The 25,396-nt window shown below is 52.6% G+C and overlaps 11 protein-coding genes across 11 annotated transcripts; 6 read left to right on the top strand and 5 right to left on the bottom strand.

Annotated features, from left to right (window-relative positions):
- Positions 1 to 1,631: 1,631 nt before the first annotated feature.
- On the bottom strand, positions 1,632 to 2,908 carry GLOTRDRAFT_61365 (delta-endotoxin CytB). Its single transcript, XM_007868328.1, has 6 exons — positions 2,729 to 2,908; positions 2,650 to 2,654; positions 2,432 to 2,590; positions 1,926 to 2,376; positions 1,734 to 1,862; positions 1,632 to 1,673 (listed from the first exon to the last, which is right to left on the bottom strand). The coding sequence occupies exons 1-4, from the start codon at positions 2,734 to 2,736 to the stop codon at positions 1,928 to 1,930; spliced, it is 621 nt and encodes a 206-aa protein (XP_007866519.1). The 5' UTR covers positions 2,737 to 2,908; the 3' UTR covers positions 1,632 to 1,673; positions 1,734 to 1,862; positions 1,926 to 1,927.
- Positions 2,909 to 3,914: 1,006 nt separating this feature from the next.
- GLOTRDRAFT_111225 (delta-endotoxin CytB) lies at positions 3,915 to 4,921 on the top strand. Its single transcript, XM_007868327.1, has 3 exons — positions 3,915 to 3,943; positions 3,994 to 4,034; positions 4,091 to 4,921. Exons 1-3 carry the CDS (start codon positions 3,933 to 3,935, stop codon positions 4,783 to 4,785), a joined length of 747 nt encoding a protein of 248 aa, XP_007866518.1. The 5' UTR covers positions 3,915 to 3,932; the 3' UTR covers positions 4,786 to 4,921.
- A 422-nt stretch (positions 4,922 to 5,343) lies between these two features.
- GLOTRDRAFT_129666 (delta-endotoxin CytB) lies at positions 5,344 to 6,082 on the bottom strand (the record flags this gene model as incomplete). The annotated part of the gene is made up of 4 exons (XM_007868326.1): positions 5,344 to 5,789; positions 5,844 to 5,921; positions 5,944 to 5,994; positions 6,055 to 6,082. The coding sequence occupies 4 exons, from the start codon at positions 6,080 to 6,082 to the stop codon at positions 5,344 to 5,346; spliced, it is 603 nt and encodes a 200-aa protein (XP_007866517.1).
- Positions 6,083 to 7,160: 1,078 nt separating this feature from the next.
- On the top strand, positions 7,161 to 7,859 carry GLOTRDRAFT_41922 (delta-endotoxin CytB; the record flags this gene model as incomplete). The annotated part of the gene is made up of 2 exons (XM_007867911.1): positions 7,161 to 7,367; positions 7,494 to 7,859. Coding segments are annotated over 2 exons (573 nt in total), but the record flags the coding sequence as incomplete, so codon positions are not given.
- A 776-nt stretch (positions 7,860 to 8,635) lies between these two features.
- Positions 8,636 to 10,941, top strand: GLOTRDRAFT_116290 (CoA-transferase family III; the record flags this gene model as incomplete). The annotated part of the gene is made up of 9 exons (XM_007868325.1): positions 8,636 to 8,720; positions 9,238 to 9,328; positions 9,382 to 9,543; positions 9,598 to 9,656; positions 9,707 to 9,963; positions 10,014 to 10,084; positions 10,135 to 10,186; positions 10,237 to 10,605; positions 10,690 to 10,941. The coding sequence occupies 9 exons, from the start codon at positions 8,636 to 8,638 to the stop codon at positions 10,900 to 10,902; spliced, it is 1,359 nt and encodes a 452-aa protein (XP_007866516.1). The 3' UTR covers positions 10,903 to 10,941.
- Positions 10,942 to 13,827: 2,886 nt separating this feature from the next.
- GLOTRDRAFT_93846 (uncharacterized protein) lies at positions 13,828 to 15,884 on the top strand (the record flags this gene model as incomplete). The annotated part of the gene is made up of 3 exons (XM_007868397.1): positions 13,828 to 13,861; positions 14,294 to 15,425; positions 15,479 to 15,884. The coding sequence occupies 3 exons, from the start codon at positions 13,828 to 13,830 to the stop codon at positions 15,882 to 15,884; spliced, it is 1,572 nt and encodes a 523-aa protein (XP_007866588.1).
- A 161-nt stretch (positions 15,885 to 16,045) lies between these two features.
- Positions 16,046 to 16,354, bottom strand: GLOTRDRAFT_9880 (uncharacterized protein; the record flags this gene model as incomplete). The annotated part of the gene is made up of 1 exon (XM_007867872.1): positions 16,046 to 16,354. A coding segment is annotated over one exon (309 nt), but the record flags the coding sequence as incomplete, so codon positions are not given.
- A 17-nt stretch (positions 16,355 to 16,371) lies between these two features.
- GLOTRDRAFT_93845 (uncharacterized protein) lies at positions 16,372 to 17,023 on the bottom strand (the record flags this gene model as incomplete). Its single annotated transcript, XM_007868324.1, has 2 exons — positions 16,372 to 16,563; positions 16,628 to 17,023. The coding sequence occupies 2 exons, from the start codon at positions 17,021 to 17,023 to the stop codon at positions 16,372 to 16,374; spliced, it is 588 nt and encodes a 195-aa protein (XP_007866515.1).
- Positions 17,024 to 17,639: 616 nt separating this feature from the next.
- Positions 17,640 to 18,768, top strand: GLOTRDRAFT_111224 (short-chain dehydrogenase/reductase SDR). The gene is made up of 3 exons (XM_007868323.1): positions 17,640 to 17,677; positions 17,734 to 18,162; positions 18,220 to 18,768. The coding sequence occupies exons 2-3, from the start codon at positions 17,796 to 17,798 to the stop codon at positions 18,627 to 18,629; spliced, it is 777 nt and encodes a 258-aa protein (XP_007866514.1). The 5' UTR covers positions 17,640 to 17,677; positions 17,734 to 17,795; the 3' UTR covers positions 18,630 to 18,768.
- Positions 18,769 to 19,485: 717 nt separating this feature from the next.
- On the top strand, positions 19,486 to 21,696 carry GLOTRDRAFT_129661 (kinase-like protein; the record flags this gene model as incomplete). Its single annotated transcript, XM_007868322.1, has 11 exons — positions 19,486 to 19,775; positions 19,827 to 19,934; positions 19,987 to 20,125; positions 20,178 to 20,354; positions 20,410 to 20,667; positions 20,721 to 20,842; positions 20,896 to 20,977; positions 21,028 to 21,096; positions 21,146 to 21,208; positions 21,267 to 21,407; positions 21,460 to 21,696. 11 exons carry the CDS (start codon positions 19,486 to 19,488, stop codon positions 21,694 to 21,696), a joined length of 1,686 nt encoding a protein of 561 aa, XP_007866513.1.
- Positions 21,697 to 24,888: 3,192 nt separating this feature from the next.
- On the bottom strand, positions 24,889 to 25,382 carry GLOTRDRAFT_129660 (uncharacterized protein; the record flags this gene model as incomplete). Its single annotated transcript, XM_007868321.1, has 3 exons — positions 24,889 to 25,090; positions 25,144 to 25,319; positions 25,377 to 25,382. Coding segments are annotated over 3 exons (384 nt in total), but the record flags the coding sequence as incomplete, so codon positions are not given.
- Positions 25,383 to 25,396: the final 14 nt, after the last annotated feature.

Genomic DNA, 25,396 nt, shown 5'->3' with positions numbered 1-25,396 from the left:
CGGTACTTGTATGCTATGATACGTCTAGGAACAAAGATAACGATACCGTTGATATGAGTTTATCATAAGTCTAATAAGTGGAAATATCAAATAACGAGCGTTGCTGAGGTGAATCGTATGGAACTGTCAACAAGATACGATAGTCCAGAAAAGGCAAATGTCAGTTGCGAGGAATCCGGGCGCGTTTGTCTCTCCAACATCAGAAGTATACCAAAGGTATTTGCATTGGTCTTGAACTATTTTAGCACCCGTTTATATGTGTTCTGCGTGAGCTCAACGAGGTAGGTGTCGAGACGCTCTCTACATCGCCCGCCAACCGCTGCTGAGAGGCTTCAGCCACCGTCCGCTTAGTCAGCCTCGGGGATCTCGGCGACGACATTTGTGCCAGCCGTCCTATAGCGTTCTCCTCCTCTTGTTCGTTCTGTATCCGGTAATAAATTAAAAATATATTTGTATTATATAACACTGCACGTGCGCCCTAGTAAAGGAGGAGCGAGAACGCTAAGGACGGATGGTTTACTATGGTTTAGGAGCCTGGCCCTATGTCGGATATTTAGGCGGACATAAAGCCCAAAATTTCGGTCCATGTCCGGTATATCACGGCGGACACAAGGGCCTTGCCGGTCTTGGTGTCCGATCACCTGGCGGACATACCGAGTCGTCGAAGTGTCAACATGTCATACCCAGTAGTCCTTGTACTAGGTTGAGTGGTGTCTCTTATACTTCTCAGTCAACTGTCAGCTTGTCTCGTGTATATCCAGGTATATCCTCAGCAACGGTGAATGAAATGCAAGCTTTGGAAACAGTGATGGATCTTAGAAAGACTGGAATACAATATCCCGGAGTAATCATGTCACGATCTACTCGTTGCAGCGTTGGGCGTGTGCCGGTTTCGAGGTTGGATCCGTTTGGCGGACACACCGGCGGGCGCCCGAACATAGGTCACTTATGCGGACATAAACAGCCCAATTTGGACTGACCGGATCCTAGAGGCGGACATATCCGGTCCAAATGTGTGAGGCCACAAGGGCCGAAAATCGGGCACTTAGGATCAAACATCAGTACCCATATGCCGGGGTCCTCGTCGACGTCGAGGCAAGGAGCCACATCGATTTTCTTGCTGGTGTGTAGGGTTTGGCGTTGCTGACCAGTTACTTTGAGCTGCGAATATGATGGGACAAAAAGTGAACGAATCAACCTAAGGTCCGAATGTTTGAACTTCTGTATCGAATCTCCATACTTAGAACGAAAACGAGTCGACTAATCAATATTTAAGAGTAAGACTCGAGAGGCTGTGCCGACAAACCTCGACAAACCATGGACAACTTCGGTTACCCAAGACAGGTCTAGGGTGCCAGTCTGACACCCGCTATCTTCAGAACTCACAAATGTCAGAGAGACTAAGACAGTGAAGAAACTGAGAGGGAGCCGGCAGAGCGCATTTGCATGAGAAGGTGGAGACCAAGTAGACCCAACGAACAATATTTCGTTATGTACTCAGTAGTTCGTACCAATCGTCTACTCGAGCTCTCGCCAGGAAATACTCATTCCGGGCTACAATAAGCAAGATCCCATGCCTCATATGTCTCCGGAAGCATCTGGAACTCAACACATCGAGAGATCGTAATTATCCATTTAGCGACGAAGCCACAAGGGCTACGACGACTCAGAGGACTCGGAATTGCGCACGGGATGATGCTACTGCCAAGCGCTTATTAGCTGAGCTTCAACTATGCGCTCCGAAAACTGCTCAATTTCGCATTCATGGCATTTGGGAGTTCATTCGAGGAACTCCAACTTTACAACGCGCGGCTAATACTACATGGAAAGACATCGGCGGACGTAGTCAGCTGGTTGTTCAACTGGAAGTACATGAGTCATCAACGTCAGCGCGTTTGGCGACATCGCAAGTCGTCGACTCTTACCTTCAGTTGTTCGACGGATCCCTGAAGCCCTTCATGACGACGAGCTCCATGGCATCGATCGCGCTGGAGAAGTTCTTCGAGGTGCTGCTCTGCAGCCCCCACCAGCTCGACTCCTCCTTGATGTCCGCCTCGAGCTTGATGGTCGTCACCAGGCTGTAGAAGAAGTCCGGCAGATCCGGATTCGGAAAGGCGAACAGCACGCGGTACTCCCAGGACGAGTTCTCCGCGGAGCTGGACTTGGAGAAGTCCGCCCATCCGTTGTCCTTCGCCTCTTTGAGGTTCGTGAACGTAGTCGTGATGTTGGCCGTGAGGGCGGTGATATCTTTAGCGGAGAGCACCACACTCAGCGCGTCACGCAGGAAGGTCACGATTTTGTCGACCATGGTAGAAATGGTCGCAGTCTGCTGGTTGATCTTGTTGCTCTTAAACTTGTCGAAGGTGAGGTCGTCGCCTGTCTCAAACGTATCAGAGCCGTGGAACCTGGTAGATAGAGGCATGAACTTTACCCTTGTAGTTGTTAATCGCGTTGTGGAAATTCTCCCAGTCGAACCACTTCTTCTCTTCGCCATTTTCCAGGTGGACGTAGCGGCCGCTGAATTTCATGACCTGCATACTGGTAGGTACGAGGTCCCTCGGCAACTTCGAAAACTCGTTGAAGTAGGCGGCTACATGCGAGATCATTGCTCAACTAGATGCGCAGTACCAGAGAAATATGGGCACTCACAATCGCTGGTGTCCAAGGAAACAAACATGATATGCCGAATATTAGTAGTCGATAGGACAATAGACATGGATCGACATACTCAGACATCGTAAGAAATGTAGTCCGTGTTCGTGTGGTATGCAGGTGTAACTTGGGGATAACAGGACTCGTCGACGTCCACTGCTTTATATACCCCTACACTTAGCACACTCAGACCAAGTACGCAGGGAAGAACTAGGCCAATAAACGCGTGTTATCTAGAGATATGTCCACAAGGAATGGAACTGACAATCCACCTAAGCGAAGTCAAACAGATTCATGGGTTGAATAGTGGAAGTTAATTACACACCGGCGCTGTTAAAATCCCGACGGAGTAGACGTAATTCTGCGGGTCTATACTGTCTTTAGCACGACAAAGAAATACGAATTCCTCTCGTCGTACCTTGCGTTGACAAATGAGTCCGAATAACCTCGAGATCATGCATGAAGAAGACCATGGCAGAGACATCCCAGAGATAACGGTCGGTTCTATGTGCACAGGCTTTGGGTCACAGTGTACTAGGACCTGCGGGTCCGTGGTGCAGAGCCGAGTAGAACACACTTGCTAGCCTTCGTCGGGCGGAAATAATCGTCTTAGTCATTGCAAGTGACCGCTCCTATAACGCCAGCTTCGCTCACGGCCATTGCGGTGCCGTTCCCATCAGTCCTTCAAGCATGCGGATTTCAGAACAGAGTACGGTGCTTAAAAAGCACGGGTTCGCAGCATGACCGAATGAGATCTGTCTCCGCTGAAGCGTTAACGTTGTCGAACCGCTGACTCACTGCCATCGCTGCCTAGGGGGGTCCTGATGTTTCGGCAATGCGAGCGTTGAACATCATGCTTACGATGTCGCGGCGGCCTTCACTTCTAGTAGCGCCGGAGAAGGTGCGTGTACACGCACAACAGGGCAAGCCCTGAGTACTGAGTTCAGGGAGGATGATGGATCCAGACTTCGTACCATGACGAGCGTGCAAGGAACGATCGGATGACAGCTGATGATAGCGTGTCTCCTATTCGGTTCAGTTGCTGTTCTTTCCATTCCAGCTCAACATGATGTTGTCATGCATTATGTGAAGGCTTGATTCTGGCTTGACGTGCCATTTGTCTAGCCAGCACAATTAAGCGCTCTTCTAAATTTCACCCTGAATGGTAGTAGTACCCCACCGTGTCAATTATGCACGACCTTGGAGACTCACTGGTATAAGTACATACTTCCGCGAGACCGAGAAGAGCTCCATCCGAGTATATTGCTAAGTCAAAGACAATGGCGTCCAGGTCAGAAATTTCTGTGTAACTTCCCCGTCATTATCTGAGACATTTTGCAGAGCCCAAGAGAATGAATCTACCAGCGAGATCGTCACGGCCTGTGAGTGGAACTCGGAACCTTTGCTCCTCGTGACCGATGTTTACGGCTCAGGGTAGCGGCCAACACTCCCTTCGACTCCTTGACGAAACTACCGGGAGACCTCGTACCGACCGGCATGCAAGTCAGCAAGTTCACGGGGCACTATGTCCATGTCAGTAGCGTCCCCAAATGGTTTGATTGGTACGGCTTCGCCGCTGCTGTCACCAGCTACAGAGGAGACGACCTAGTCTCGGTACCCATCGATACTGGTCGACGTGCGCTGCCTGGGATCACCCTCAAGACCGACGTTGTTCCCAACAGTGACGTCGTCGAGATCTCCAGCGATACTTCCCCGGGGGACAATCAGGCGCTCCAAGCCCGGAGAGTTATCGTTTTCGAGATAATCCTTGACTGGATGATCCATATCTTACACGACGTCCTCGGTGTCGCTGCAGACGTCAGCGAGCTGCGCGCGAACGTATATACCACATTCACCAACCTGCAATGGGCCCACTCTAGCGGCTTCGCCGACTTCTCCTCCTCGAGCTCGGGCTCCAACTCATCATGGGAGTACAGGACGGTGTACGCCTATCGGCAGCCGGGGGAGACGAACACGTTTCTCAGTATGGTCACCACGATCAAGTTGGAGGCGGACATTAGGTCCGAGTCGTCCTGGTGGGGCCTTACCAGTAGCACTACAGCGCGCTTCTGCGCTACCATTAGGGCCGGACAGCTTCGGGCTACGAAAGGGTTCACCGACCCGATACAGTGACCAGTGCAGAGAGGACAGACGAAGAGAGACGGGGTTACGGTTTTTCTTGGTAGATGTACCCGTAGCGAGGTTGCTCCAATGTACCCTATTGCCTGGACATAAGCGTATTTTGAATGGCGACAGCACTTTCGCAAGCCGAAAAGATATCTCACCAAGACATATGCTAGCGACACTGCCACCTATGCACAGTACCGGGATCCGAGTTCTGTCCACAAGTCCGACATAGCTGAACGTCTCGAGCATCTTATAACCTACAATCCGTAGGGTAAGCATACAAGTCTGGCTGTCGTATTGATTGTGATCAGCAATCGTGGTTCTTTCACAAACCCGGTGGGATGGCTCATGGGCGATTCTACCATCAGGTAGTCTTCCCACATATCAGTGTGCCTCCGACTTACAAGCATTCATCATCGGTCTACACACCGCATGTATTCATGATTCGACAACACTAGTACATTTGAGGCCTACCAAGAGCAAGGCGCAATTCCATTTCTGAAGCTGAGGGAGAGATATCAGGTCGCGTAATGACGTCCAAAGTAGACGGCCCTTACATCGAGCTTATTCTGACGGGTCCCTGAAGCCCTTCATGACGACGAGCTCCATGGCATCAATCGCGCTGGAGAAGTTCCTCGAGGTGCTGCTCGTCAATCCCCACCAACTCGACTCCTCGGTTATGTCTGCCTCGAGCTTGATGGTCGTCACCAAGCTGTAGAAGAAGTCCTCCAGGTCCGGGTTCGGGAAGGCGAACAGGACGCGGTACTCCCAGGACGAGTTCTCCGCAGAGCTCGATTTGGAGAAGTCAGCCCAACCTTTGTCTTTTGCCTCCTTGAGGTTCGTGAACGTCGCCTCGATATTAGCCTTCAGTGCGGTGACATCTTTATCCAGGAGCACCACGCTCAGCGCGTCGCGCATGAAGGTGACAATCTTGTCGACCATGGTGGATACAGTCGCAGTCGACTGGTTTATCTTGTTGCTCTTGAACTTGTCGAATGTAAGGTCGTCGCCTAGCTTGACGAATAAGAGCCATCACACCTAAGAGAATGTCATATCGACCTTACCTTTGTAGCCGTTAATCGCGGTGTGAAAACCGTCCCAGTCGAACCATTTTTGCTCGTCCCCATTCTCCAGGGCGTCCGCTGAATTTCATCACTTGCATACTAGTGGTCACGAGGGCCGAAGGCAATTTGGAGAACTCATTGAAGTAGGCGGCTGAGCAGCGTACGATGAGTGTAATCTGAATGGAATTGGACGAAGGGAAAGGAGACTTACGATCACTGATGGCGAGAAAACGTATCATTAGCAAGTGAACTGGAAGAGGCACAGTAAAAGACTTACTCGGACATTGTTGCTGTTTAATCAAGTGCGTTGAAACTGGCGGTTGTTGTTGACTGTGCTCGACGATATGCCCCAGTTTATATACCTCTCCGGACCGAACCCAGGCCTCTATACCAGGAAACTCAGAGATAGCGAGAAGACAAGCAATGTGCATCATGGGACGCATCATCCATCCTGAATAGAGATGAGTATCCTAAAGACGAGAGGTGGAGTTCGTATAACTGACTGAACATGGGGTATCGCAGCACGATATGACCAACGTACTTCATAAGGACTTTCTGCTATAGAAAGGAAGCAGCTCAGGCGGGGCTTGCACCTTTCAATGCTACAAGTAACTGAGCAGGATAGTGACCTCTTGTCTGCATTTACGTCGCAGTCAGTTAAGGGCATCGGATGCTCTCGCACGCATCAGAATGGGTACAGGCGGACCGATGCTGAACCTAAAGGTAGCGATGGGACGAGCACGAATTAGTTCCTGAGCGCCTACCTCCCTTCGTCCATGCCTGAGGAAGGGATGAGGTGGTGAGCATCAAATATCACACACGGGCGGATGAGACACTTGGAGCCGGGCGGTTGACAAGAACGCAGCTACAGTTCCCGTATTGGTAAGATGCCCTTCATGAGTTCAGAGCTCCTTCTTCCATTCCACGTTACACATGACAGGCCTCGAGTTAGGGTAGGGCTCAGCCGACTGTAGTATGCTCTTCCATGCCACTGGCTAGAGCTTGCCCACTCAATAGACGTAAGTCGCAATCCAAGGTGGCGACTTGGACGGTCCGAAGAGCGCGACATAAACCAACACGGCGATGTGAGCTCGCGATTATAAGTACCCTGCGTTCTGTGTGCACTAACTTACATAGAATAAGAGAACTCGGCGTGCGTCGTAAGTCCACGGTCACTATGGCTCGGCAACGTTCAGGCGAGGTTAACTTGTCCTACAGTAAACAGGAAGGCGAGCAGACAGAATAACACCGAAAGTCAGTGGATACATAACCGTCCCTCCGCACACCTTTTGAGACTTACCCGCTATCTCAGTGTCCGATACGCACTTCGACTCAGTGACCACTCTCCCAGCCGACCTCGTGACCACCGGCATGCAGGTCAACAAGTTCTCCGGCCACTACGTCGAGATCAGCAGCGACCCGAAATGGTTCAATTGGGATGCCTTCGACGCGGCTGTCGACAACTATCACGGCAGTGACTTCGTTTCCATCGACATCGACGAGGACCGAAGAGCACTCCCAGGGGTAAACATCCAGACTCACGTCCTCCCCAAGGGCAACGCCGTCCGAATCTCGAGTAAAAGCTCCCCAGGCGGAAAGAGGACCCCCAGAGACGAAGGCGACGATGTCGTCTTCGAGGTCTGCGAGGAGATCCTTGACTGGATCGTCGATGCGCTGCACAACCAACTCGACATCCAGGTGGACGAGAGCGAGCTGCGCGCCAATGTCTACAGCACCTTCACGAACCTGCAGTGGGCGCACTCGAGCGGCTTTGCCGATTTTTCCGAGTCCAGCTCCGGCACCAACTCGTCGTGGGAGTATAGGACCGTGTATGCCTACAGGCAGCCGGGCGACGCGGACAAGTTTTTCAGTATGGTTACTACGATCCAGCTGGAAGCGGATGTCGAGTCGGAGTCATGGTGGTGGGGTCTTGTTGGCAGCACTACAGCCACGTTCGAGGCTACCATCACCGCAGAGAAGTTTGGAGTTACTAAGGGGTTCAAGGATCCGGCGTAGTAGATGAGCCGCGACAACTTGTGCCTGATGGGCGTATACTGAAGGGCGTAGCTTGTAGGGATCGAGGAGCTGCGAACTTGAATACAGCTATGTCTATTCGTGTAGTACCTTGCAGAAACCGGAGATGCGACTGTGAGCCAAGAAGGCGATCGCACTGGAGTCAGGGGGCGGGTGCTTAAGTGACGGCGGGTGCAACGCTGTGGGCGGGACTGTAGACAGGGATTCATCTATATGGACGCAAGCCTATTGCGGGAGGCATCCGTCAGTCTGCTCAGTATGACTTCCGCGGATATCAGGATAACTCGGACGGGAGAGCGCTGACGAAGGACGTAATGGAGGCACAACACGAGACAGAGTACAAACATGAGCGCTGTTCGCGAACTCTGCGCACGCGCACGGAGCGACGTTAATTGTTAGGCTTTGCCGCAACGCAGGACTGCTCCAGATAACCTCAACGCACCTCAGGCGCAAGGCTCGCCGACAACTTAAGCTCGAGTACTTTAACCTTTGCTTCGGAGCGTCTGTGAGCCCTGATTCCGCAAAACCTCCTCCTTGTCGTCGCCAGGCCAGCTTTCGCTTTGAGAGTTCAAATCTGCGGGCACTCAATGTCGCATTCAGCGAAACAAGCGTGACAGATTCAGGTAAGAGAACCCGAGGATCTTTGGGTGCAATTCGACGACAGTGGTAAGTGGTGAAAGACTCGAATACGACGGTGCAGCTCACAAAAAGACATTTGTTGCATCTCTCCCGTCGACGCCTCGCCAGTGTGAGCTCGGATGTTTTCGGACCCTTTGACACCCATTGTCAGCGCCACAAGTCGACTTTCTCCGACTATCATTCCACTGCCACCAGCTGCTCTCAGTAGTCGGGAGCGCTCTTTGGCGGCATTCAGTAGCAGCTTAACTTCTGGTGTCGGTGCTGAAACTGAAAACATGCAGACACTAAGAGCTCGGATTCGTACCTCAAAATCTGCAATGGTCACAAGCTTGCTGATGCCGCATAGATGGTGCGTAAGTTACCCGGCATAGCAAAGGAAAGGGTCTGCTTGTTCTGGATCGAGGCTCCTGGACTGTCGTTACCTGGTAGGGGCGTCCGATTCACCGTGCAGGGGAACTCAACTATCTTTGGTGGGCTGTGAATGCTACTAATCTGTCAGTGGGTCTTTCTTCCCCAAGCGAGATTGGTGACGACAAATGCCTTCTCGCTGGCGGCTGCGTCTAGCGACAGCGGATACCTCGCAAATCAGGATATGTGTCTTCAGCCCGTTCATCTTGCTAGGGGTCATGCTCCTCTTCGCATTTCCGAATATCATATTCTTTCCCGTAGTACATCAAGTTCGTACGACTGACACAGACCCGCAGCTTCACATCTGCCGTAGCTGAGACTCCGTCCTACCTACCCTTATCTGGAGTACGAGTTTTGGAACTAGGTCAACTGATCGCGGGTCCGTTCGCAGGACAACTGCTAGCGTAGGTGACCAGGAAGCCGGTAGGAGCAACTCATAAGCTAAACTTCAGTTCAGACATTACGGAGCAGAAGTCATCAAGGTCGAGCCACCGAAGACCGGCGACCCTCTGCGTGTGTGGAGGGAACTGGACATAGACGGAACCAGTCCCTGGTGGCGCTGCATCGGCAGGAACAAGAAAAGCGTTACCATCGACATGAGAAAGGCAGGAGGCAGAGAGTGAGTGCAGCACACATGCGCACTCAGGTGCCTTATTCACCACTACGGACTCAGCCTAGTACGCAAACTGGCGCTGAAATGCGATGTCATACTCGAGAACTTCAAACCTGGCAGTGCGTCCCTTTTGCTCCCGCCGCGTCTCACTACTGACCTTACCCGCCAGCGCTCGAGAAGTGGGGCCTTGGTCCTGACGCCTTACACCCCCACAACCCATCACTCATCTTCACCCGCGTGAGCGGATACGGCCAAACAGGACCTTGGGCCTCCCGCCCCGGCTACGCGTCAGTTTGCGAAGCCGAGTCAGGGTTCCGATACATCAACGGATTCCCAGACAGAGATGGCGGGTTGGAAGGACCTCCCGTACGCCCGAACATGAGCTTGGGAGACTCGGTTGCGGGACTCCATGCAGCCTTCGGGACGGTAAATGCCAAGTTCTCCCAAGATACACCCGCGTAATTCTTAGAGGGTAGGTGCTAGCTCTCCTGCAAAGGGGGAAATGTGGCGGCAACGGCCAGACTGTCGATGTGAGCATTATGGAAAGGTAGGAAACGCGGGTGCTGTTGAAAGACGAGCTGCAAATCGATACTGTAGCATGCTCAACCTGATGGAGGGTATCATCCCCGAGTACGATCGAAAAGGAAAGGTCCGTCGTGTCGATCATGCTCTCCACGCAACGTGTGACTCTCAAGTCAGATCCGAGGTCCCTCCGGTTCCTCGCTGACCGGCATAGTCCCCACCAACGCTTACCCCTGCCTCCCATCCTCCTCCTCGCCTTCCTCCCCCACATATATTATCATCGGTGCCAATGGCGACTCCATCTACAACAGACTCATGCAAGCGATGGGCCGCCCTGACCTGACCGGGCCAAAGTATCAGCATAACCAACACCGCGTCGAGCGGCAGGCAGAGATCGAGCAAGCCATCGTCGAGTGGACCAGTAAGAGGAGCGTGGAGGAGGTGGAGAGGGTGCTCAGGGAGGCGGGCGTGCCGACCGGACGGGTGAACAGCGTAAAGGAGGTGGTGGAGAATGAGCAGGTAAAGGACAGAGGGTTTGTCGAGGACGTGTGGGTCAAGGGACGGTCGGCTCGGGCGGAGAGAACATCCCGAGATGATGAGAGCTGGACCGACGACGATGGGGTATCAAAGGGGGTCGTCTCAGCTCCCAACCCTGGCTCTGGGTGGTACGTGAAAATGCCGAAGGTAGTGCCCTTGCTTGAAGGGTCGGACCCCCAAACTCGGTGGGCTGGACCAGATCTGGGCGAGCATAACGAGGAGGTCTTGGTGAGAGAGTTGGGACTGACTGCGAAGGAACTAAGGACGCTGCGAGACGATGGGGTTGTCGGAAGTGAATTTCCCTGACGGACACAGAGACTTCGACATGTTATTTGGATAACCACAAGTCATGCTATCGGATAGGTCGATCGAGTAGACTCGAACTGAGGTTGTGACAACCGCGAGGCTGTGGAAGTGAGCCAGCGCGTTAACAGGACGTGAGCGCATGCCCTATTGGCGTCGCATAAGCAGCAAGATCTGACGAGTTCCGGATGGTATGTCCGGATAGTTGTCAGTTGTTGAACGTTGAAGCTTGAAGGCGGGCAATGTGTGAACTCCATGCGATCAGGAAGGTGTACAAATACAGTAGGTTGGAAGATTAGATATAATTGATAGTGTTCTTGTATACTACAGCAGTCCTTGGCAGAGCCCAACCCAATGCCAATTGACCATGGTCACTTCCCCTTTCCAAAAAAGAAGAAAAAGAGGATGCGATGGTACAGATCTATGTAGGCAGTTAGACCCACGCACACGCTTCAGACCCGGGAGTAGCTCACCTTCAGGTAAATGCCACCTCCTGCGGCGCTCCGACGCAGCGGCTAGTACTTCTTCCAGCCGTCGCCCCAGCCTCGCTAGCATTATGTCTTGCAAGCGACCTGGTCCGACCAGTCCAGTCATCGACGACCGTCCCGAAGTCTGTACAGACCAACGCGGATCAGACCGTAGGTAGTCAATTATTTCTTGCGGGGCTCTGACTTCGTACACAATGTCTGACTGAGAGTCGTCCAGTTGTGGCCAATACTCCTGGCGCGAGCCATATGTGTCAGCAACGTATTCGAGACCGCCTTGGTATTGACGCAGCTGTTGCATCGTGCACTACGGTCATTGACCAGTTGCAAGGGTAGTGTGTGGACATACAAAGAGGGTTGTGGGGCGAACGAACAGGAGAGTTTATATTATACTCGCTGCATACTGCACTGCGGAGTATGACGTCGTAGTAGGATATTATTATACACGCGGTTGCGCTGGAGCTTGCAACGAGGAATGGAATCCGCGTAAGCAAATATGCACCCAGAGAGTAAGCCACATACAGTATAGTATAGCGAGTCACCTTCACGACGCCTCGGGGCAGGCAGTCCATCCATCATGGGGAAGTGACAGGCGGCAAGATGTCCGCACCATCTCCGCAGTCGGAGACGATGCTAAATACTCCGCGCGATAGCCAACAATCTGCATGGACTCAAGGGATATGGCAGAAAAGACGGTCTGTAACAAACTGGCGGGTAGTGATATGTCTGGATCCCTGAAGGAGTTCCAGGCGAATCAGAAGAGACGATAGCGATCCTTACTCCCTCAGGTCAAGACAGCGGGGAGGAAGTCATAACACCGTAGGCGCAGTACACTGCATCTCTAGAAGCATCATCGCGTGTCCTGACATGATGCACAGATCACGACCCCACAGTGTAAGCGCCACATCAATGTCTGTGGCCGACCCTGATTGCGGACGTAAGAGGCGCGATAGCGCATACATATATCTGTTACTCACATTCATCCGGCAGTTCCTCGATGACATACAGACTGCACGGAGATCTCATCATTCGATTCACCATCACTGAGAGCGAGTCAGAGAGAAATAAAGGACCATAGAGTTCACGGTGCCAGTACAGCAGGCCCGAGTCAGGCGGAGACGGAGGCGAAGAGGGTGCTCACAGAAGCGGGAGTGCCGATTGGCTCCGCGAAGGGAGTGGTAGAGAAGAGCAGGCCAGATACAGAGGGTTCACAGAGAACGTATGGTTCCAGAAAAGATGGACAAGTGAGGCAGAGAACAGAGGCATAGGAAGGACGGTAGGGCGTCCAGGTATGTTACGTCAAGTCCGACGCCGTGAAGATGTCGAACTTCGTATCCGTGTTCGATGGCTCAGATACCGGAATTCAGTGTCCCGGATCAGAACTCGGGGCTCACAATGAAGGTGTCGGAAGTCAGTGTTGAGTACGGGGGGTCTGAGATTCTACGAGATGATGGGATTATCGGGAATGAGGTTTCCTGAATGGGAGAGGGATCGGATACACCATCAGGCAGAGGGTGTTCTATCGATCAGCTCTGCAGTCATATGAATCGACACTCAGCCTCTGACGGTCCTGGCTGACACTCGGTCACTCTAAACAGCACTCACCTTCAAACTTCGCTTATCCTTCTTCGTTCCTCGCTTGCGCCCCTTCTCTGGAACGAAGCCTCCCTTCGCAAGTGCTTCCTTCCCCGCCTCGCTGATTCTCTTCCACCTATCGCTACCGAGTTTCACTCCTCCGTACCATCGGAATACGACCACCACCACGTTTCGACAGTCGTTCAATTCCAGTAGTCTGGTCAATCTCTCTCCGCTTCCCCCTTCGCCATCGTCTTCCTCCCCGCTCAAAAACGCGCCACTCGACGCCGTGCGGGGGGTAGAAGAGGATAAGGCAGAGGTACGGTAAGCATACATACGGTGCGTAGCTTTCTTGGTCCGTTTGGACGAAGTGACATGGTCCAGGAAAGCGGGTAAGTGGGAAACGGATGGCAGGTGAGATGCGTGCCCTTCGAAGACAGATTTACGGTCGGTTATTGGGTCGGAGGATGATATAGGGTAAGGCCATTCTTGTTGGCCGTCCTCACTCGACGTCGTGCTTCGTTGCCGTCGCCCGCGTAAGAGTCCAGGCGAAATCAGCCTGCCCAGCTGGAGGGGTCGCATTCTGACACATTTGACCGAGAACTGCGTCGACTTCCCGAGACTCATAGCTATGCAAGCTCCTGACAGGCGGGTATATCCAAGGCAGGAAGGTATGCAGCCTGAGCAATGAAAAGGAACATTTGAGGAACATTAAGGCGGAAGCCAAGGGGATGCCGCCTTAGCCATTTTCTATTCGTGAGAAAATTCCAGTTTGTAGTCTCCCTCGCTTTTCGCTATTCATCTGAATGCCTAAGTCTGCCCTCTTCACTACCTTCGAATCTATCCAGCAAATTTGACCGTACGAAACATGTCAGATGTCCCGGACTGCTGTCAAGCCTTTCGTGAGCCTTCGTTGCTTCGTCTGCAGTAGAGAGTCTCGGCTTTCAAGGGTCCGGTAACTGCGTATAGGCTGAATATCTCCTGCGCCTGCACTCGTGATCAGCTTCGGATAGGCGGACGCTGCAGCGGTGCGGGAGGGATCCTTTCAAGGCGCAGTGATTGTCAAAGAGTAGCCCAACTCAATATCGTTTCTCGTTTTCATTTTCTCGGGCGCACTGGCACCCCTCCTGCCGACGCGGCGACACGGAGAAACCCGAAGTTATTGAGCGTGCATTTTCTGGCGGATTTCTCGTTGCATACTAGACACCACAGCTGTCAGATAGCTCGTGCTCATCCCACGTGCTGTATTCTCAAATAGGCATATGTTACAATTCATGTAGATACCAAACATAGTATTTTCCATCCCTCTCCCAACCTCACTCCTCTCGTGGCAGATTGGGACAGTATGTGGCAGTATCATCAAGGTCACTATACTGGCCCTGTCCCCCCACAGCCGTCACAGAACCACCAGCAATGGAATTTCCCCCCTGCAGACGGCCTTCACCATGCTCCTCAAGCCACGCCGTGGACACAGCAACGAGCACACTACACCCCTACAAATAACCATGTCCCTCAGAACTACCAGGTAGATGAGCGAGGTCTCAGGGTATCTCCACGGCGCCGGCATTCGATTGCATCTGCTGAAGACTACAATCAGTACGCCCAACCTCCTCCTAACTTCTTTCCCGATGCACCTCAACCGGGCTCGCAACACTTCCGCTCGTTACCCGGTACCCCTCCTAGGCTCGATTCCACGGAGGTCAGGCAGGCTCCTGAGGAGTCAGACCATCCTGCCCAGACCAAACCTTCGCAACTTGAAGAGACAGCAAGCGACGCTAATGGCAAGGTCAATAAAGCATCCAGCAAAAAACGCACCAAGAAGGCTGACAAGGACGACCAGGAGAAGCCACCCAAGAAGCCTAAGAAGCCGCGTGGGCAGGGTGCGAAGTCTGGCGTCAATCGTCGAGAGCCTGGTGCATCGGATGACGACGTCGCTGGACTGAGCAAAAAGGAGGCCAAGAGCGTCACCAAGAACACGGCAACTACGTGGTCGGAATCCGATACGCTAACTGTCGTGAAGTACATTGTCGAACCGAAACGATGGGAGAAGTTCAAGGCGCAGCAGGCGCATGATTTCCAGACGATTTCCCAGAAGATTTTGGGCGGCAGGAAAGACGTAGACCAAGTCCGCAACTTGTGGCACAAGGTGTGGGACAAGTACAAGACGTGCCGTCGCCGAGAAAAGCACACCGGCGGAGGAGATGGAGACGTCGATGACACCGGAGCTGGTAGTGGAGAAGAAGACGGCGATGACGAGGAGCGAGAGGGCGAGGAAGAGAGTCCGGTGCCAGCAGCGGAAGTTGATGCCGAAACTGGCGAGAAGCCTAAGGAGCTCGGTGATGGCCAGGTGGAGGGCAGTGCCGGTGATGGCGGAGACAAGCCTCGCACGAAGAAGAAAGCACGCTACTCTAAGGCGGTACTTGATAGGTTTGAGCAGTCCGAAGTATACAGACTCATCGATGAGGTGTGAGTACGATCTTGTAAAACCTAGCATCAGTAAAATGACCCTTACATTACAGAGCCCACAATAACACCGAAGTCGTTAGGACTCGGGTGTACAACGGAGCTAGTGCGACCTCCGACGACGAGAATGGGAAGCCCAGGCGCTTGAAGAGTGCAAGGTCATCAAGCCCTGCTGCGAGCAGTGACGAAGCATTCATGAAGCAGATTCTCGCGACCATGCAAGCTCGTCATAAGGCCACAGATGCGCGGGAGACCCGGAGACTCGAACTAGAAGAGCGTGCGGAGAAGCGCGCTGCAGAAGAGCTCGAGGAACGGCGCAAACGGGAGAAGAGAGAGCATCGTGCAGGGATGTGGGACCGCGCGATTAAGCTAAGTTCGTCTGCGAATGCTAAGGTTGCGGCACAGGGCGAGAAGATGCTTGCACGACTGGCGGAAGAGGAGGAACAGGATGGCTTCGAATAAAAGACATCTACAACATAACCTCAGTACCAGTAATGCATAGTATATTGCTGTCTAAATAACAATTAAGATGATCTAAGCAGTAGTTTTCTACGAAGCAATCCAGTACGATATAAATCATCAGCAGACAGTCCATCATCCCCATTCACAAGACGTGCATTCTCAGGTATATCCCCCATGATCTCATCCACCTCGGGATCTTCCCTGCCATTGTATCCTTCAATAGTCTCTGGGTCATCACCGTATGCCTCCAGGATGTTGTGCAGAATAAACATAGCTTCAATCTGACGAAATATGTAGTCGAGGTCATGGCCAGGAAAGTGGCGAAGGATCGGGAACCGCCCCTTGAGACGGCCAAAACAATGCTCGACGGCAATGCGGAGGCTCGACAGCTTCGCGTTCCAACGAGTACGGCGCGCCGCCTCTTCAGGGTCATTTGTTAGGTCATGGTCGGCGAAGGGTCGGATTGAGTATTTTGTGAGAGGATAGCCTAAAATGGAGTCAATAAACGTTCCTGAAGCTGAAAGAGTTTACCTTTATCGACGAGAATGTATTCGTCGTTTGCAAAGTACCGCGTACGATTTTTCCATAAATCTGATTCCTTGAAGACAGTACTGTCTGCCACAGAACCTGGCCAGCCAGCCTCGTAGTCAAGGATGATGCCGCGGTGATCACAGATGACCTGGAGAACAAGCTAGCGCAATGTGAGCCTTGCCGACAGCAGAGTGTGGTCAATTCCGACGTACTGCATAGAACTTCTTCCGACACCAGTAAGCAAAGCCGTTCACCCACGGCTTCTCTGTCAGACCGAAGAATGTCCCATCTCCAATGCCTATACAACCAGGGAACCCGTACTCCGCCATGCATTCCTTCAGGAACTGCCGCCGCTCGGGGCCTGGCCATGCAAGGTGTTGAGCTTTGAGGGTTCGGAGTGCACGACAGACACGCTCGCAGTACAGATATGTCGTTCCTTCTGCGATCGCGGTGACATCCCCAGCCTTCTCATTGCTCTCGCCGCCTATTCGGCACAGGAAAGTTGCCAGTTGATACTGAACCGGCCGTTGTCGACGTCCGTTCCCGGAAAAGAAAACCGGGTTGTCCTTGATGAGATCGTGAACGTGCCAGAAGGACGCGCGATCCATTCTGGATGCCCTCAGTACTTGCACTCGGTTGCAAGGGCAGAGACATACCTGAGCCACGTCTTGAACTTCCTATCAGACCACTCATAGAGCAGAACCCGAAAGAACTCCTCGACCTTGATAGCATCATACGCTCCCCTTGGACCATGCTTTCCCATCCGTAGAGCCTCCTTCTTCTGTCGCATGGACAGCGCAAAAAGCGCTAGGGCTTCAGCCTCTTCGGTATCATCTTGAGCATCGGCCAGGAGGGCAAGACTGAGACGTCGAAGGATTTTCCAAGGAGCCTCTGACTTTTTCCTGCAGAGTCGTGGAGCACGAGCCATAGCTCAGTAGTTGCAAGGGTGCCGGAGCACAACTTAGCGTGCGTCCAACAGCGCATCACAACAAGCCAAAAACATATCGTATTAGGCAATGACATAAGCAACCGAGAGCCTGGTACATCAGTGCAGCGCATGGCAATTGAAAGTCCGCCCCAGAGAAACGAGAGAAACAGCTCGAGGAGCTGTTTCTCGTTTTCTCGCTCGCGCTGAGATCCCAAGTCCGATCGCCGTTCGGCAGGGACCCCGAAAGGCTTCAGCGCACTGAGAAAATGAGCGAGAAACGCTTATTGAGTTCGACTAGTGTGTTATGTTAGGGGCATCGGGTCATGGGTTTCCTGTGAGTCCTCCTGCTCTGTAATCAGCTTCTTGTGAGATAAAACGAACGGGGAATAGGCACTCGTCGTTCTCTCCCGACGCACAAATCCTCCGACCTGTTCATCGTGAGCGTCTCATCAATGTCTGGCACCGGTCGACTCGCAGGGAAAGTCGCCCTTATCACGGGTGCGGGCGCAGGGATAGGTCTGGCCGCAACGAAGAGGTTCCTGGCGGAGGGGGCAAAGGTCGTGGTCGCGGACCTTAACATAACGAAAGCCCAGCAAGACCCCGAGCTTCTGAGAGACGAGTACAAGGACTCGATCGCTTTCATCCAGGGAGATGTCACGAAGGAGGCGGATGTGAAAGCGAGCTGCGAGCTCCCTCTGGAGAAGTGGGGGAAGCTCGATATTGCGCTGCTAAACGCGGGCTTGGGGCACCCGACTCAGCCGTGGCTGACGACAGACGAGAGCGTCATAGACAAGATGCTCGCCGTCAACGTGAAAGGACGTGAGTCCCTGTCTTCGAGTTCATGCCAACTTAAACCACTCATGACGCCCTCGACAGCGTGGTTTGGGGTGAAGCACGCTGTCGCCTCCATGATTGCTTCCCCTCATAAGGGAAAGGGGTGCTCCATCGTCCTAACGTCCTCCGTAGCGTCCACGTACGGCGAGCCCGAGTTTTCACCTTACGTCGCGGCCAAGTGGGCCGTGCGCGGGCTGGGTCTCGTTGGCGCGCAGGAGTTCGCCAAGTACGGGATCCGCGTCAACACCATCCAGCCCGGGGCGACGAACACGCAGCTCTACCAGGATTCCTTCCCAGAGGAGGTCAAGCAGGCGATTCTGAAGACGAATCTTATGGGCAGGCCAGCGGACCCGATGGAGATTGCGAATGTGATGTTGTTCTTGGCTAGCGATGAGGCTAGCTTCATGACTGGGTCCACGGTCGCGGTGCATGCTGGTCAGACACCCACTTAGCGAGCCGTTGTGAAGGATGGGGACAGTGGGTTAAAACAATTGCATTTGTGTATGTAAGTTACAGACGAATTCAACGGTCGGTTGTATTCCTACAGCAGGTTCCTTTGGAATTGCTGATACGAACGAGAATAGACATCGGTAAAAGCATGTGAATGGCTGCGTGTACTTCGCGTGTTCTGACAACACCTCAGGAATGGGAGAGCTACCAGAAGACCAACAGTGTATAGCCTACGGGATCAGCACGGTGGTGCGGCGATTGGAAACGGGCGCCCACAAGGACACACAAACATTGTTTGCCCTTGTGGGCGCTCTCCGTAGCTTGCCGACTCGGACCTGATCATGTCAACGGCATTGTTGTACTTAGGGAACAATGGACTCTGGCCGCTCTCTCGGGTACATATTCGCTCTATGATGTGGTCTACAACTCATCTGGATTGCTTTTGTGTTGGGGACGTTCTAACAGCAGCTAGGAGAAGGCAGCGGCGATCTGAGCGTTGTGAGATGCTTGCCCGACACCGCCGATATGTTGCCGCCTCGTTGGTCACCTGCTCGGAATAAGACAAACGAAAACAAGGGAATCATTGGACAAGCGCGGTTGCGAATCGATACGCGCACCAAGCATGCTGTCGAGATGTTATGGAGGATTCTGCATATGGTCATCTTGCTGTGCCTTCGAAGGCATGAGGCGAAGATAGTCCTCCACGCATCGCCTCGCCCCACTATTGTCCCTGCCCTGGGCGGCTCTCTTGTACTCGGGATGCTTCGGCGCCAGAACTGTATGATCCACGCGGTCTGCAGCTCGTATAAAGGCTAGCCTTATATTCTCTGCGCTTCGAGCCCGACTCAGCCGTCTCAAATGGCGATGGACAACAGCGTCAGTTCATCCGAGGTCGTACCTGGAGAAGTACAGAGGGTGGACGAAGGTTCGCCCACCCTCATCATAGCTGTGCGAGATCGATTCGGCCGATTGGCTGTTCGATCCAAGTCAGCAGCGCGTAGATTTCGCCAAGTGTTCTGGCAACCGCGCTTCGCGTCTCTTGTTCTCGCTGGGGCTGATGTGGGCGTCTCTTTTGTGCCAATGTTGGCGCCTGTTGTTGAGGTTGCGAAGAAGATTGTCGAGATGTGTGAGCAGATGGGGGCAAATAAGTAGGCGACCTTTTTTGCTCAGGATCATCAAAACTTACCCATAATCCCCAGGCGAGCTGCGCAACAGTTGGCTGAGAAGTGCGAGACGTTCTTAGCGCTTCTCGAACGAGCCATAAGACCGTCGCCAGAGCTTGAGTACGACATCCTTGAAGCTCGAGAGTACGTTCTTCTTTACGACGTGCGACGATGCCCACTCATAAATTGATGCTAGCGCAATCAACTGGGTCGCCGGCCGCGTAGAAGAATTGCAAAGTATCGGCCGGGTTGACGCCTTTCTGGAAGAGAGTGCGATCGCGGACAGAATTAGTGATTGTATCGCCAAGCTGGACAATTGTTTGCTCAAATTGCAGGTAACCCTCCATTCAAGTCGCGGGTCTAATCGCCGCTTGATTGTTATTTCAGGTTCAATCGATGTTGGACATCAAAGACACCCAACGCAAATTCGAGAGAAACAGAGCGGAGGATCACCAAGAACTTGTGAACCACGTGTCTGAGCTAAAAAAGGGGCAGGAGAATATGCAAGTGCTCATACGAGAAGAAAGATCGCATTTCGACAGAATGCTAGGATGGGTCCAGAACGTGTGTCCGCACTCGGACTGCCACTACAGACTTTCAGGGCTGACCCTTCGCGTAGACCTTGGGAGAACTTCTGAAGGATGCACCCAGACACTCGGGTCTGGCAGCCAACCTTCACGGTGCTTTGAAAGAAACAGGAAGCCTCCTACCAAACCTACTCCTGGAACATGGAGAAGTGCAGGTTTCCAATACGCCCATCCCGACCAACAGAGACCCGGGTGTAACCGACTACCACCTTGGGACGTATTTGGGAAAGGACAAGGTTGTCGTGAAAAAGATCCGTGGAGCACTGGCTGACAACCCCGAATGGAAAAGGGTACGTAGCTTTGTCGGAACGTGACAGAGTATTCCTGATGCAGCCATCCTCAGCGGTTTGACCGGGAGGCGAAGATGTGGCGGACACTCTGGGAAAAAGACCATGGAACGTATATCGTACCTGTTCTTGGCTTTGTGGAGGAACCGAGAGTCCACCAACATCAGGAGATTCATATGTAGGTCGCCACAACCCCATTCCGTTGATGGCAACCGACTTCGTTACGTCTAGGTGTTTGGTCTATCCATACTATCCGAACGGAACGGCCATCGAATACGTTCAAAAGGAACCATACACTGATCATATGCGCATAGTAAGTATACCGCATTTTGTTGGTCTGAGCACCCTTACAGCTGGCATTAGCTTCGGGGGATTGCGAAGGGCCTGGCGTTTATGCACGATATGGACTTCATGCATGGCGATGTGCGTGGGGTAAGTCATCCGGTGTTTATTCTCAAGACTCTCTGCTAAGTAATGCTAGGCTAGTGTGATGATCAAGTCAGATGATGGTAGTCCCCTCCTTACTGAATTCGGTGTGTCCAAGGTGGGGGGTTTCATCGCCCACTTGCCATGATGCCTTCCTGATATCGTTCATCGCACAGATCATCGAGGACGCCGGTAAGCAAGTACTCCTGAGTCGCCAGATGCAGTACTCCGAGAAGTGGTGGGCGCCAGAAGTGCTTCTGCTTTCCCAGCAAAGCATGCGTTCAGATGTGTTTTCCTTCGGCATGACCGTTCTTGAGGTGAGCCGCGTCTTCAGGGAACGAATGGAATATCCTCTGACGGTAATTCCAGCTTCTAACCCACGAGGAACCCTGGTACTACGTACCAAATCCTAGGAACACCAGTACAATCACCGCAAGGGTGGCAGACGGCGCTCGCCCTGAAAGACCCAAGGAAGACATAGTAAAGACGCGGGGCCTGAGCGATGCCCTCTGGAATTTCTTGCAAGAGTGCTGGAAGCAAGAACCATTGGAGAGGCCAGATATGAACCGCGTCGTAGAGTTCCTGGAAGAGGAGAAGCAGAATTGACCAGCTCCTATTTTCTTCCATCCTTTTCCTTACTGCCGATCCCCCGAACCCTGATTGATGTACATGCTGTCACATCCAATATCTCTATTGTTGCGAGCGAAGCGAGCAATTCTTCACTAGGGCAGAAGTCCGCGACAAACATGTACAAAGTCTACTCCCGGTGGCTGAGGGACCCACAAACACTTCATGATATTGCTAGATGCTCGTATATCCCTCATTTCTTCCTATGTACCTGTAGACTAACTCGTTGAATATATCCCTTGTGATTTGCTGAAAGCCATGGAAAAAAACCGCTACAAAAATCGTGCTGTGTAGCCCCATATGTGCCCATATAACCATGCCACGAACTGATTCTCCCTGACCGATAGACACAACAATTATATACATACTGCCTATAGCATCTCTCGTTCTGCTAGTAAACGTTGGAGCTATGCTAAGAGGTGCCGCCTCCACCATCGAGCGCGATGTTATGCAGCGTTCGCGACATATCCGCGCCACGGGCGTGTCGCGTCGCGTCGCGCTGCCTCAGCGCCACTCACGCGACGCTACCACAAAGCGTTATGTGGCCGCGTCGCATGGAGATAGCTCTGGAGGTAAGAAAGCTGGTATCGTTGTTTTTGTACTCGCACGAACACTCACCCGTCTCTCTAATCCTATGCCTGCCCACAGTCGAATCCGAATCCCGTCCCGGTACTGCATCCCCTCGCACATGTCAGGTATGACTGGGACGACGAATATCAGTGCTGCAAGGACTGTGCTGCACCACGACACGCTCGATCCGAGCGCCGCCTTGGACAACTTCGGGACCGAGATGTTAATAGTGAAATGCACGGGTACACCCACGGGTGTCCTGGCGCATACCCGTATCGCACCCGCGGGTTTCGGTTTCGAGAGAGCGTCGAACGACACATTCTCGAGACCAAACGCGACACGTACCCGTACCCGCCGGTACCCTTACCCGTGACCCGCACGGGTTCCCGTAACCTGTGCTTTTCACTAACTACAACCGGGTCAAGAAGTGGGCGGGTAAGAATCTGGTCCAGGATGAATGACGAGATGAGTTCAGACGTAGATACATATTGCCACGTAGATACCTCTGCGTATATACATTTACTGAAAAACATCGCCGGATGCGCCTAGCTCTTCGAAGCGAGCAACTCGGCGCAACCGCGGATCACTAGTATACCCCTGAATTGCACAACGTAAGCCTCGGGAAATGTCTTTCGATGTCGGCCGAATCGCGGCGGCGGCGGCTCCAAGGATTTGTGAAAGGAGCACAAAAGCGTCTCTTGCGCGAGACGCTAAATCGCAGGACCGCCAAATGCACTTCTTGAAGTACCTCGGCAACCTGTATGCCACTTACGAAGAATCGAGTGCTACCGGAGTTGTTAATTGAACGAGAATCGCGTAGGCTAGTACCTAAGTAGTCCGAGTCCAGCTTCAACGTTTACATTCGAGGCGTAAGCGAGAGTTGTGGGTCCATTTCTCACGCATGCGTTTGAAGTTCTCGTCTCACGCAAAGTCGCAACCTTTACGCCAGACTGCGTCTTAGATTACCGTCCATTCCGTTTCTTCCAGCATGAACAACGACATAACTACAGGCACTTAATGCAGACTCGGGGAATAAGGATATCCAACGGCCCTGGATCCGGCAGCGCAAGGTTCGAATTGCGGTGCAAAGTTGGTACAGGATTCTCCCAAACTATTGATGCCCACCATTTCGCCGCTCAGTCTCTTGACGACAAGCGCCGTCAGTACAAGTATGCATTGACGGTTGCCTGGATACAGCCGCTTGCAGATCGATAGACCATCAATTCAGAAAACCACGTATAGTCGGAGTGGGTCGGAGTGGGTGCCTGGGACGTCGGAAGAAGGTAGAGGAGTCCAGATGGTCTGATTTCTGTCTCTCGGGGACTTGAAATTGCTTGTCCGACGTGGTCCGACTGTAAATGATTTTCAAAAAGTGGGCCCATCGATTTGCAAATGGCTGTAACAGATTCAAGGGTGCACAGCTCGCATTGTTACCAGCCTAGTGATGCCGCAGTCCGGTTCCCGAACCTGGGAGAACCGGTTCGAACCTCGGACCGGACCCAGGTTCTGGTGCGCGGTCCGGCCTTGGGGTGGACCGAACCTGAAATGAGGTTCAGGTGGTGCCACAATGCCCGAACCATACCTAAATATGGTAATTCTGAAGGGTTCGAACCCGAACCTGACCGGACCCAATGCCATTTCGGGTTCTTTGAGGTTCACGGTCCGGACATTTACCCGAACTGGACCTTGGGTCCGGTCCCAGGTCCGGAAATTTGGGCCAATAACCGGACCGGGCCGGACCGCGGCATCACTAGGCTTGATACTGCGCCTCCTAAATAAGACTTAGTAGACGAGCAACTGTCTTAAATGGAGGCTTGTTCATTTTTGGTATCGACGTCGCAGAAGTCTTCCAAAGCTCTCGCGCGTTCCAAGAAAGGCAGGCTTCTCTGCCAGAAACGGCAGGCTCGCGTGGATGCCATCTGCCGTGCGTCGGCATGCGCAACTACACAGTGCAATCCTCGACCTCTCCCAGCTGATTTGAGCAGAGAAAAGAGCCCAAGTAGCATCTATATTGGACTGCATGGTTCCCGTACAGCGGAGTGAATTTCTTCTCAAACCGGAACCTCTCTGTATAGAGTTAGCAGCCTGTTCTTAGCTTATCCGAGGCCCAAAACAGCTTCAGGTGTTGTAATCCTTTACAGCCGCCAAAATTAACATTGGATGACAGTATATAGGCTCTTAAGCAACAAGTACTGAAGGTGGTGAGGGTCGCGCCCTCCTCAAAAGCTTTCAATTGTGCAGAGAGCACTACAGAGCGTGCAGCGCATCTGCAAAAAAGCATTATCCTATATTAGCCTCTGTAGTCTTTATCAGTGGGGTTGGCTAGTAGCATACCCCTGGATTTGTGGGTCGCAGTTGGTACCCCCCGTATGACATTGGTCGCCATTGGTCTGGTAGGTAGGTTCCCCTTGATGTTGGCTCGTAGGCCAGTAGGCTTGTAGGTTACGTGGGACTATGTAGGCAGCGGTAGGCAAATAGAAAGTAATTAATCTGATTTATACTTTTGTACACACTCAGCTCATTGTCCATACTAGAATCAGACATCAGCCTCTTATCACGCAACAGTAATTATATTATGTGTTCTAAGATAAAGATAATACCCTAATACTCATCATCCGGGACAGCCTGCTCTCTGTCCTCAACAGCTTCCAGACCTGCCTCATGTCGCACATCGCCACCCTGATCATCGTCACTTGCTCCACCACGCCGCGCCAACCAATCCTGTATCGCCTGTTCAAGGTCATCATCCATCAGGCCGGGACCCAGGTCACTCGGCTCCATCACGGGAGCCCGAGCATTCTCACTAAACCCGAACAAGTAAGCCATAGATACGGACACATAATCAGAGATACATACCATGCCTGATTCAAGAGGTCAGTTTGAATTGAAGGAATGATTCTATACCTTTTCGTCTTGTCGTGGAACCGCTCCAACTCGTACAAGTGCCGGTCATACTTGGCCTGGTAGAGCTTGGCAGTGAACTGGATATCTTCCCGCTCGCCTGTCCGCCATTCATCTAGGACATTCTCTATCTAGAGGAATATGCAACATCAGGACAAGTCCCTGAAGTTCAGATAATTACTTACCACTGTAAGGACTAAGGCAATCG

This window comes from Gloeophyllum trabeum (genome assembly GCF_000344685.1).
Source record: "Gloeophyllum trabeum ATCC 11539 unplaced genomic scaffold GLOTRscaffold_00007, whole genome shotgun sequence".
In the NCBI taxonomy this organism is placed as follows: domain Eukaryota; kingdom Fungi; phylum Basidiomycota; class Agaricomycetes; order Gloeophyllales; family Gloeophyllaceae; genus Gloeophyllum; species Gloeophyllum trabeum.
This window is presented reverse-complemented; position numbering and strand designations above follow the sequence as displayed.